General features: G+C 38.8%; 1 protein-coding gene across 12 annotated transcripts in view; it reads left to right on the plus strand.

Annotated features, from left to right (window-relative positions):
• Positions 1 to 13054, plus strand: part of DLGAP2 (DLG associated protein 2) — a 494722-nt gene that overhangs the window by 396201 nt on the left and 85467 nt on the right. For all 12 annotated transcript variants that reach the window (XM_076332874.1, XM_076332875.1, XM_076332879.1 and 9 more), the window contains one exon: positions 7496 to 8565. In XM_076332874.1, coding sequence (XP_076188989.1) covers positions 7496 to 8565 — 1070 coding nt within the window. The remainder of the gene's footprint in view (positions 1 to 7495; positions 8566 to 13054) is intronic.

Genomic DNA, 13054 nt, shown 5'->3' on the forward strand with positions numbered 1-13054 from the left:
TGTGCTTTCTGTAAAATACAGCACGGATTAGAGGTGATCCTCCTCAAGTGACACCAGGGTTCATAAGTAAACTGACCAAGAACTTTTCTCAGCAAATGTTTAGGACTAACCCTGACCCCAGTGAAGTTGATTTGAGATTTGTCATTGCCATCAATGTGACAAGGATTTCCCTTTTACTTCTAGTCGTGTGTAGATTCCTGTGTATATCTTTGAGCTGTACTACCCAATTACTTTGACTTTCTATAATTGCTGAGAAAATTGTTGCAGTTTTAATGACACCAAGGGAAACATTGTCTCCTTTATTTGACCTAGTAACTGCAAGCAGCAAAATTTTCTCCTTTAGGAAAAGAAGTCCATAAAGCCAGGCACAATAAGGAACAAAAGAAATTTAATGGTGTTGGGCTAGTTTTTCTGATCTGTATTTGGAAGCATTATAATAAATTTTCTTATAACCAATTGTTCAATGATATTCACATAGTGAAGCCCTGGTTGACTCCATACAGTTGTATTTCTCCAGAAGAAAGCTTACATGTTAGTTAGTTTAGGTCAATCTAATCCTGATACTTTATATTTTTTTCAAAAGCTTCACTGATCATACAGATTCTGTGAAAAAATGCTACTCATAAATCATTTTGTGGACTTACCTCTGTCACAGCACTGTTGAAAAGGTGAATAGTGGCAATGTACTTCAAACTTCAAAAGCACTGTGAAGGTCTGTGTGCTACATACCAATTAGTACTAGGACATCATACACTTCAAGCCGATGGAAATTAATTTTGCACTATCCTGAGGACTCCCTGCATCCCTCCACTCCAAACCCTGGAGCTTCTTGCAAATCCCATATTGCCTCTCGTGGATTTCTTTCCTGTCCTTTGTCATGGCACGAGCACAATATTGTGCCTCTCATCCTCCCCATACGGTCCAAGTGCCCGTTCTTCCACTCATAAGATGTGGGATGCCATCATTCCTCAAATACTGTTTCCACATTTCTCCTCTTTCACATATGGCACGCCCTGTTCTCCATGCCAGGCAGTTGGTATTGTGACCCTGCTTTAACATGTCCCTGGTCACAGCTTTCCCCAGTGATCACAGTTCTCTGTGCTTTTCTTCCTCCCAGTATATTGTACTATGTGTCCCCTGAAATTCAACACCCCCACCTCCCACCCCGCCACCTCAAAGATCCCATTCTCCTTCATCAACAGTTATTCTGCACTCCTTTTACTATATACCCTTTTCTTTGATCATGCTCATTTATCTCAGTAATAAATCCCTTGGGATGTTGGATTGCCAGTCTACTAATCTATTTGAAAGATGGATGGAGCTGAAGTCAGACAATTGTTGTGCTCAACATTATGATTGGGTGCCATCAAATATTTGTTCCACCTGCAGACATCTGCGTCAGTGCTTGAAACTGTGACTGCACTGAATAAATGGCAGCACTCCACGTGCTCCTTACTTCTCCTTTTGGGTGTTCTGACTTTGCTCCAAATTGGTGTGTTCTGGTCACTGATGCTCTTTTAGGAACAGAATCTGCATGTCCATTTTTATCTAACACGGGAGTTAATTCAGTGCTTCCACTGAATTAGCTTGGGCTGTCAAATAATTTTCCATGTTTTAGCATTAGACATGTGCCTCAGAAGACCTAAATTTATATATTTATTATGTAGTTTTCTGCATCAGAACTTGTCATCAACAGCTTTTGCTGTAGTCAGCAGAGATAAATATGTACACGAAGGGTGGTATTCATCTGACATTTTTTAGATATGTACTTCAGGCTGAGATGAATCATGCCAGTTTCTCACACTCCAAAATAAAACCACATCCAGACAGCGTATTTGTAACAATCTTTGGCCCATGTTATTCTTGAAATCGTATCTATATATTGGTTGGAAGAGTCCTATTTACATAGTATGAAACTATGACGGCAACAGTTTAACTGTATGGACTGATCACACCCTCTAGCTCTGTTTAGTCTACTAGTATAAACACAGCGATACGTGTCTACCACAAGGACCGCTCAGGATCCTGAATAGAGAGGTATTTCATTTTCAGGCTTAAGTGTCAGAAATACATGTGCAGCCCATGGCTAGTGTTTGTTTGACAGCCTTGGGCTTTTTGGTGTTTGGCTTTAGGTCCTCAGAACTGCTTACTTCTCTCCTTTGCGCAGGGAGACTGGGTGCATAAATTACCTTGTTGCAATAGTCCTGAGAGAGCCGATATTACTTAATTTTGAGGGGATGCTACCCCTCAAAGTTCAATATTTCAAGTAAGCAGCCTGAGAGGTTAGATAGGAATTCACAGATAGGTGAATGCACTGCATGCAGTGCAAATGCATCAACTCAGTGTAACAGAAAAGACAAGTCATCTTCTAAAGCTGGAGGTTAAAGTCAGGTAGTCACCCAATCTTTGCAATTTTATGTAAATTGTATACAAAGTGTTGTGCTGCATAAATAGGTTGGAAATCTCATGAGACCAGAATAGCAGCTTAAGGCATTTCCAGAATTTCTTCCTTGCACTTGGCAGGTTAGTCACTCTTCTCAATCCCTGGAAATATTCATTTTCAAGGTTAAAATAAAACAGAGAAGTTAATGAGGAAACAGTGCTCATCTAATGCTACTTACTGCAGTCCTTGGGCAGATAAACTTCCAGCTAAAACATTTTATTTATGCATTATAATATTTAATATGTACTTATTTGATGAATATACTTGTTTTTACACTATTTAATATTTGTATTAGGCTGTGAATATATTTTTTTCATAATACATTGCAGCACTAATTGAACTGAGTAAAACAGCACAAGGCAGCAGTCTGGTTTTCTATACCACATCTTTTTGAAAGCTAGATTTGGTATCTCTTTTCAGCAATGCATTTTACTGGTTACACTGTGCAAAAGAGCTTTTTCTTCTCCAGTGAAAATAGCACAAATATTTCAGATGGGTAAGCACTTTACCAAGGGGCTTATAAGGTTAAAGCAATTTCAATTAATTTCTCAATAGAAAAAGAAGTGCTCTGCAATAAAATAAATAAATAAATAAATAGTTCCAGGAATTATTATTATGGTCCAAAAGCTTGCTTTCAATACGTAACACACAAAAAGATTTGTACAAAAAGATTTGTGGAGACATGCAGTTCTTTTGAATGTCAGAGAGGTTTCCAGTGTTTTTACATTGATTCTCTTTAGCAAAGGGCAGTGTTCCAGGAACTCTAGAGATGCACAGCCCTTATTTTTCATTGCTTAGATGTTTTTAGCCCTTTTGCCCTAGAACATTAATACTAATTCTTATTCATTATTTCAAAAAATATTCTTGGTCCTTGAACTTCTCTTTTTTCCCTTGATAATGACTGGCACAAGGAAGAAGCTTGAATGCTCTAAAAATTGTGACCAGTCCCTGAAGACAGGCAAACTGTCATCTGCTTGGAGTAAGAGAGTAACTCTTTCAGCATCAGAAAGTCCAGAGGGAAAAACAGTGGGAAAAAGCAGGAAAGGACATGGCATAACAAGGAAAGAGTTGAAATAGACAGGAAGGGATGCAGAAATCCTTCCATCTGTCAAGGTTAAAGGTTGGCTTTTATCTCTACAGTAGTCTCTGAGAAGAAGAGCTTTAAGGGATTTTCAGGATTTTGGAATTACTGGATTCTCTCTGACATAATAGCCTATGTCTTGGTCTAGGTCCCCCCCACAGTCTGTATGTATTATCTGACTATCCACTGAAGTCAATGGAAAGATTCCATTTTCTGATGAATTCCATTGCTCTGATGAAACCTGAAAAAAAGCCATTCCTGTGCTCAGATAGAATATATTTTTTCTCTGTTCCTATTCCTCTGTCTGCTTTGGGTTACGTTTATTTGTTCTTCTGTTTCCCTTCAGTTCTTTGGTTCTGATGGTGGCACTTTCTTTAAGGGACTAGACATTAGTATCCTCAATTACTTTTATATTTTTAGAGTGATTATCATAAGAAAACATAGGAGCTGCTGTAAAAAACAAAAAAAAAAAGCTTATATTTTATTCTAGGTATCATTATCTTCAAGACATAGACTAAAATTCCAGTTCAATCTGGCATTATTGGATAAATCTGGCATTATTTTGTTATACCAAAATCTTAAATTTCTTTTTTGAAGAATTAAGAAAAAAACATTAATACTGTACCTTTATGAATTTTTATGAATCAGCAGAGCTGTGGACATTGACCATAAACACACTTTTAGCCCCTTGCAAATGCTAGAAAAGTATGTTAGCTTAATTGAATTTTAAGCTAGCACATTTTTCTTTGCATTTCTGGCAGGCTAAGAGCTAGCACATGGTCAATTACACTGGTCTGGTACCATACAGTGATTCATTCAGCCATAGCTCAACTGTTTCTTCGAGCCCTGAAACAGGCCTCCTGAACAAAGTTGACTGAACAGTACAAAGCACAGATGACTTGATAAATTTATATATTATAATGCAAAATTTTGAAGATTTTCAGAGGGTTTGTAAGAAGAAGTAACGGTGCCTAGGACATAGAACAGGTTTGATGTCCCAAGCAGAGCCCAAACCTAATTGGAGTGATAAATTTAGATGATGCACATGCAAGCAGTTTGGGACTTTATCTAGTATCAGTTACTCTCTATGGCAGATTTAAGAGGAGAAAATTACTTTTGGGAAATGCCCCCTTCTTAATTCAGTTTTTAGTTATTTTGATTATGCTTATTAAATGCCTATTGTGGTTTCTAGCTACTGTGTTTCAAAAAAAAAATTCAGACATTCCGTGAGGCACATAAAATGCTATAAGGCTGTGAAAGCAACATACAGAAAACTGTATTTTTCTATAGTTGCACTGAGTTAGAATCATAGGGAGTCATGAGGGATGGAAAAGCTGTTGTTAAATTATCCATTGCAGTGCAATCAAATCATAATGTCTCATATTCCTGGGGATGTAACAGGATGAAAATGTTTGAAGCCTTCTGGGCTATGTTTGATGCTACGTGAGGCCTAAAGAAATCACCAAGGACTAGCAGTTCTGTGCTAGGGAACTTGTTTAAATGAGTTTCTTATTCCTGTCTAACTCTTTCTTTTGTTCTGGATCTCTGCCATGCCCTTCCTTTTTTTTTTTTTTTAAATGAATTGGCGATTCAGAGACGTAGTGCAAGAGTTACCTTCATTCATAGATGTGCAAGATTGTGATGAAAAGGCTCAGGGTTGACTCTCATCATGCTGTCAGTTTGACAGAAGAGCCTCCTTCCATCTCCCTCTGGCTCATACCACTGTGAAAACGAAAATTAGAAAATCCACAAGCACTTTGGAAACTGTTGCCTGTATTCCAGTCTCCTTTTCTGTAAAAGGAGAACAGTGCCTTCCACATCTCACGGGATTGGAAGAACTAATGCAGCGATCTCTGTCAGGTGCTTTGGGAACCCTTTATGGGAAGCATAGACTAAGTTCAACACATGGACCGTTATTATTCCCCTGATAATGTTTGGTAATATACTGAGTTAAGTACCATTAATTACAGTGCTACTTACGTGGCTGAATCCCAATGCACTGTTATAATTTACTACCTTGTCTATATATAGCTGTACTTTTAATTGGATAATCAAAATTATGTTATTTCAGAGAAACAGTTATACTTCCTTTTTGTAACTACATTTATGCAGGGTATTATAACCTAAATAGTACAACAGACTGAGTAATCAACAGTAATAAGTTTTTATTTTAATGTGAAAATAGACAAGAATTAAGTAAGAGAAACTGGTATAAAAACAAAATAGAAACAGAAAAGGTTATATGCGCACACACACACATCAGTTTCACACCATGATAAAGTCTGGAGGTGACATCTGGACCTTTAAATCCATCTTTGACTTTAGTGTGGCAGGATTGTGCCTAGGATGAAGAATACTTTATTGTTTATTAGTTTAATGCTACATTCATTTTAAAACATTATGTGGAGCTCCATTGAAATTAGGATGTAATAAAATTATCTAAGCATCTTCCATTATAGGAAATTTAGAGCATTTAGGTTATGAGACTGCTGATGCTGAAGACTTGCAACAGATTGCATTCTGTACTGAAGGTATCATGACATAACACTTATTAGCTGAAGAAAATTAAAGAGATATGGGTATTGATCTGTTTCATGACCATATCCAGGCACTGAGTTTTCACCAGCACTGGAAATATGATTTAGGAGAGTTTAGTCATATGCTTAGAAACCCCTCAAAGTGCTGTTGGCTACTGTGTTATCTCTACAGGCTGGTCTCCAGTGTCCAGTTATGTTGTTATGCATAACAAGTACCTATTCTCTGGCTTCCTTTCTGGTTGAGGCCTTCAACTTCCTTGTATGGGGCACCTGTGCAAGATTATTTAGATTCTTTAGAGCAAATTTGCAGAAAGACTGTGCTAAGTGGGTTGTATAAACACTTACACATCTGTCTGAGCCTCTAAAGGATTGTCTTGCATCCTATATCTTTGTCTGCTTTTGAAATGTTGCTTAAATAAGCTGAAATTGAAGAGGGAAAGTGAATGCGAAAATCAAATTGAAGCATTTCTGGGTTTTTTAATTTTCTGTTTGTAGCATTTGACAGCTGCATGAAATTGCATGAGAGAAAAAAAAATCAAAGGCTTGAGTATCAAAATCTTCGCTTACAAGCTACTCTTACTTAGTAATCATGCTTGTTTAATAACCACAACTTGGAGCACATGATCCATAGGAACAAATAATCGAGTATATAAAAACCTGTAGATTGTACCTAAAGATACTTGTTTTATCAGGAATAATATAGAGTTGTTAAATAAGTATTTTGTAATTTGGACATAAAAAGGGAAAAACTGCCTAATAGAGAAGACTTTACATGCATGGGAATAGCGATAATACTTCTGGACTAAGGATAACAGATGTTCAAATAGTATGAAATGTTTATTCATAAACTGTTTAGTGATATAAAAATTAAGCTTCATTTCAGCATGCCCATATTCTTTTTCTCTTTGCTGTTTATTATTTATGTTTATGAACAGTGAACTTGGTATCCTGAAGCTGAGATTCAGTTAAGAAAATGAAGTTCAGTTTATGATACAAAAATGGCTCCATGGAGAAAGGATACATTTAGGTTAAGATATCCATCTGAGAAACCATAGAAATAGAAACTAGACCCATGTAACTTAAATGACTAGGCACAAAGCTTGACATATGAATTCCAAATATCAAATAATAAACTGAATACTTGAATGTATCCATTAAATCTATTTGAGTAAATCTGCATAATGAATAGCTTCATAAAATTTAGAACTGCTAACAGACAATTTTACAAACAGGAAGGAGGCTGCATTCACCCCATAATTTGCTCATAGTGAGCAATTTTAACCAGTTTTTAAATGGTGAATGAAATTCCATGAATGGTGAGACTTTCCATCAAGGTCATAGAGAAAAAATGTTTAGTTTTGCAATATACTTGGATTTTGCAAATTAATCTTTTAATCAGACACATAACATAGGTTTTATGTGTTCTCCTGACAGACCAGCAGTACTCATGGTCGCCTTCTCAGCACTTCAATGAAGAAAGATACTCTCCTGCTCCGAGGAATATGAAAGGATTATCTGGTAGTCGCAACCAACCACAGTTATGTTCAGCTCATACTTGTGGCTTAGCATCCCCTGAAGATTGTGAACACACCCACGACCATATCCACCATGGGCAGGAGCCAAGGCAATCGTATCTTCTCAGCCCCACGGAGAGTTGCCCGATGGACCACCATCGTTGCTCACCACGCAGCTCCATACATTCTGAATGCATGATGATGCCCATGGTAATGGGCGATCACATGTCAAGTAGCACTTTCCCCAGAATGCACTACAGCTCACACTACGACTCGAGAGACGACTGCGCCATGTCTCACGGTAACCCTAAGATTAACCGTATTCCTGCAAATCTTTTGGACCAATTTGAGAAACAACTTCCTCTTCACCGGGATGGGTTTCACACTTTACAGTACCAGAGGACCTCAACAGCTGCGGAACAACGCAGTGAGAGCCCAGGAAGAATACGCCATCTCGTTCATTCAGTCCAGAAACTTTTTACTAAATCTCATTCTCTGGAAGGCTCATCCAAGGGCAATGTTAATGGAACAAAGGGAGACAGTCGAGGGGACGACCATCATCATGGGCACCATTCCAAGCATAGCAAAAGGAGTAAAAGTAAGGAGCGAAAACCAGAAAGCAAGCATAAATCTGGAATGAGCAGCTGGTGGAGCTCTGATGACAATTTGGACAGCGATAGCACTTACCGAACCCCTAGTGTGGTAAATAGGCACCATGCAGATCATATATCCCATTGCTACCCTGAGGCACTCCAGGGGCATTTTGGGGATCTCTCATTGAAGACTTCCAAAAGTAACAATGACGTGAAATGTTCAGCTTGTGAAGGGCTAGCAATGACCCCTGATGGTAAATATATGAAAAGGAGTTCTTGGTCCACGCTTACAGTAAGTCAGGCTAAAGAAGCTTATCGCAAATCATCACTAAACTTAGATAAGCCTCTGGTTCATCAGGAAATCAAACCTTCCTTGAGGCCGTGCCATTACCTTCAGGTAAGAGGAAGAGTTTCTTAATATTTGTAATGGAAAAAGCATCACAGTTTATGCAATTAAGTCATTGTAAAAAATACAAGGGTAATCTGTGTCTCTCTCATAAAGAATATCTGTATGGCTCACCTAATGCAGATATTCCATGAAAGTGAGAAAACTCTAGTTTTTGTCTTGGTTTATAGGGCACAGATTAAAAACTAAATAAAATTGGTGTGATATAAATTAGTTTAAGGTCAGTGGATGTGTTTTCATCTTTGGACTTCACACTGAACATCTCAATAAAATCCATACATCAGACTAAAAAAGGGGCCGTTCTCCCAGCCATGTAGGGGCTAGAAAAAGTGTGTCAAATACATCTGTAAATGAGTAATTTTAAAAACAGGCTGTGTGAATTTCTATTTTTGTGTTATTTTACTCCTTTTCTCCAGGAGTTTACTTTCTAAGTAAAAGGAGAATAGATTTACTGGTGTACTCAATTGTTTTGTCATGATGATGATTACTCACAAACCTCCTTTTTGTGACTGGGTTGCCCAAAATCATAATGAACTGAACCTTTTGAGACCATACTACAAGCAATCCTTGTTGAAAGTTATATGGGTACCTCAGGGAGAGAAATATTTCAGGCCTGGTACTCAGACTGTTTGTGGTGGTATTCTGCACACTTGTTTTCTTTAGCAGCAACCAAGAAGCTCCCACTTTCTCCTACATTTAAACTTTTATACCTGCTGCTTGCTGCCATTTGCCACCCCAAAGTCACACTAGTGTAGCCATTGCTGCACGATGTGTAGCCATGATGTTGCATGATGATCTGGATGTTAAAGTGATATGGGTTTAAAAATTAGCTTCCAAAATAATGTTTTTAGACATTTACATCATTTACATGGCCTAGGTCCAGCACAGTCCCATGACAAGTGTCATTAGCACATCAGGGTGTACAGAGAACTGCAGTGGGACTAGAGCAGAAAGGAAGGAGTAGCTGTGAGGATAACTTCTTCAGCTAGCTTTGCCACTGGAAAAAACGTAGTATACAAATATTCCCTTAGGTATTTTTACCAAGTACAACCTACAAAGCCAACGTTGTTCTGAGTACCTTCTCTTTTATTTCTTTTTAAAGAACTTTTCTTTCTTCAAAACTTAACTGATTCTCACATTAACATGGGCCAATCTCCACTCCAGACATATATATTTAGAGATTTTCAGTTCCTGTGGACTCTGCAGAAGCCAACAAACACAGACTAGCAACCATTGTACTTCTGTGCAGAGTTCTCTCCCCTCTGAACAATCGGGGACCGATAGTAATGAGTCACACTTGAAGAGACAGATTTTTTCAAATGCGTATGCAGACATCCAGGATCAATTTTCCCTGCTGAAACAGGGAAAGTTCCTCATTGCAGAGAAAGGAAAATAAAGAAATTGCAACCCTCATAGCATTACCATGCAAATTGATTTCAATTTAGACTGACAGCTGTGATATTTTATCATATCCAAGTACAGTTCTCATGTATGTAAAACAGCCTGCACTTCCCTGGAAGTTTTTAATCTAACTCAACAAGCCAGAACTGGAAGCATGTCCTGTGCAGAGACTTGCACTTGTGTCTGTGTTCTAAAACCACGTGTACAGCTCCGACATTACAGAGAAGTTTAGGTATGGCTAGCTTTTTCCTTACGGTGACATACTCCTGCTTCTACACAGACAGCTCTGGTTCCTCTACATCTCTGCTGGGTTTTGTGCTTTCTTTCTCATCATGTTTCATTGTTTCTTCTTCCCCCCTCTTTACATCTCATTTTTCTTTGCAGAAGCCACCAGTTTTTACCTTTCATGGGTCTTTTCCTTACTCCCAATTTATGTCAGCATCCTCAAGTGAATGTGAAACACTGAGTTCAGAAACTAACTTGGTTATTGCTAAGCTTTAGATCAAGCCCAGTGGCAAGCCTAGGAAGTGGGAAAGCACATTTTTTGCAGAGTCATTGTTTTATACTTTTTGTGAATTTGGGGATGACTACGGAAAGGAATTTTCATCCAGTAATTAGGAAGGTTCATCCACTAATAGGTTCATCCAGCTTAAAATCTAGGAGATTAAAATCTGTCAGCAATGTGCGCTCACAGCCCAGAAGGCCAACCACATCCTGGGCTGCATCAAAAGAAGCGTGGCCAGCAGGTCGAGGGAGGTGATTCTGCCCCTCTGCTCCACTCTGGTGAGACCCCACCTGGAGTACTGCGTCCAGCTCTGGAGCCCTCAGCATAAGAAAGACACGGACCTGTTGGAGCGGGTCCAGGGGAGGGTCACGAAAATGATCAGGGGAATGGAACACCTCTCCTGTGAAGAAAGGCTGAGAGAGTTGGGGTTGTTCAGCCTAGAGAAGAGAAGGCTTCGGGGAGACCTTATTGCAGCCTTTCAGTACTTAAAGGGGGCTTATAAGAAAGATGGCGGCAAACTTTTGAGCAGGGCCTGTTGCGACAGGACAAGGGGCTACAGTTTTAAACTAAAAGAGGGTAGATTCAGACTAGATATAAGGAAGACATTTTTTGCAATGAAGGTGATGAAACACTGGCAGAGGTTGCCCAGAGAGGTGGTGGATGCCCCATCCCTGGAAACATTCCAGGTCAGGTTGGACGGGGCTCTGAGCAACCTGATGTATTTGAAGATGTCCCTGCCCACGGCAGGGGGGTTGGACTAGATGACCTTTAAAGGTCCCTTCCAACCCAAACTATTCTATGATTCTATGAATTTAAAATTTTGCTGCACCAGAGACATTCTCTGTGATCTTTGTTTTTAAGCCCCTTTAAAAATGGGATAGTAGCCATTCCCTATTCACAGAGATCCTGTAACGGAAATTTGTTAAGACTTGAGTGCTCAGTTACTGCAATAAAGAATCTATAGTTGTGTCCAAAGCAATAATACCAGGAATTCTACAACAGGAATATTCTCATTACAAAATATTAAAATAAAATATATGTTCTGTAGAATCTGAATATGCCATTCAGAGCATAGATATCCTTCAGGTTGAGTGGCTGGCTTATTCACTAGCCCAAGGTCAGCAAACAAATTGAAGGGACCCCATTCTGTCAATGTCATAACTAAATGCTTAGTTCTGAAAATTCTACTTTGAGGGATGCTGTGCTGTCACACTGTAATCGTTAAGACCAGAGATGTAAGTCCCATTATTAGCTCTTCCATGAACCTTCTCTCTGACCCAGGAAATGTAATTTGTTAATCACTGCACACTTCAATTACTCTGCAAAACTGAGGAATGATATTTAACTTTTCGTAGGGCAGTGTAAGAAGCATCACTAAATAATGATTGGATAAAAATAATCATTAGTTTCAGAAACTGAGAAAGGTAAAGAAACATGTCAGCATCCCTCGCCAGGAGAGTTTACTGCCTTGCTCCACAATACCTGGAAATGAGAATTCAAGGGATTATGAAGCTGATTATGCAGCAGCAGATTTCCCTGAGGTGTACAAGTGAACAGATTAGCGAAAACCCCCAGGCCCTTCACAGGATCTCTGTGTTTATAGCATTACAACACATGATATTAAAAGACATTTCTCCTGAGTGGTCAGCTATATATTTTTAACTTATTTTTAAAGCAAAGCTGTGAAATTATAGTCCTTCAGGGATTTTACATATGAATACATAAACATACCCCAGAATAATAAAAAATAATTTTCTATGTTTATATATTAATATTATAAATTTATAAAATATATATGGCTTTTACTCTGCTACCTAGTTATATGAAGATTCACTGTACCCAACTCACTTTTCTATCTACCGGTCTCCTTCTTGTTACTTTTTCTTTCGACACCTGTATAAAATATTGCTACTTCTGTTTTCCAGTGAAGAGTTTTGGTATACAGAGTCCCCATGGAAGACCATGGCATTGTCTTAGGCCTGTGCTTGAGACCATGTTTTCTGTGTTCTTTCTGGGCTTACATTTTGTCTTCCACAGTAATTTCTGAGCTGCTTTTTCCTTAAAACTGAAACTCTGAAGAGTGAACAATGGAAATTTCTTTCTAAGAAGTGAGCTTCTACCAAATTCACAGATGCCTGAAAACAGGAAGTGAGAAAAGACGTTTTGAAGGTGTCTGCATATTATATGCTTAAGTCATGTCCTAGGGTTGAAAGCAGGTCTTTCTTTAACCTGGTAAATCTCCAAGCTTGGCCTCTGGCTCCTCTCTTAGGGTTTCACATTCCCTGCTCCTCCACAGACAGTCCTTGCAGCTGGGGGATCTCCTTGCACGGGGAGTGTGCTGTTGTAAGTTAGAGGTGATTCAGCCAACGTGCATTGTTCCAGCATGGGTGGTCATCTAGTCCTAAAGTGGACACTTTCAGAGAACTAAATTAGTAGAAATAAAGCTGTCTAAAATAGTGATTATTCTTCTCATCTAAAGCTCGGATCGGATTTACATCACTCCTGCTACAGTGGAGGTGGTGGGAACATGCGGAGAGAGGGGAGAGGGGAAGAGCGGGAAGCCCCTTTGGGCTC

This window comes from Aptenodytes patagonicus, chromosome 3 (genome assembly GCF_965638725.1).
Source record: "Aptenodytes patagonicus chromosome 3, bAptPat1.pri.cur, whole genome shotgun sequence".
Classification (NCBI taxonomy): domain Eukaryota; kingdom Metazoa; phylum Chordata; class Aves; order Sphenisciformes; family Spheniscidae; genus Aptenodytes; species Aptenodytes patagonicus.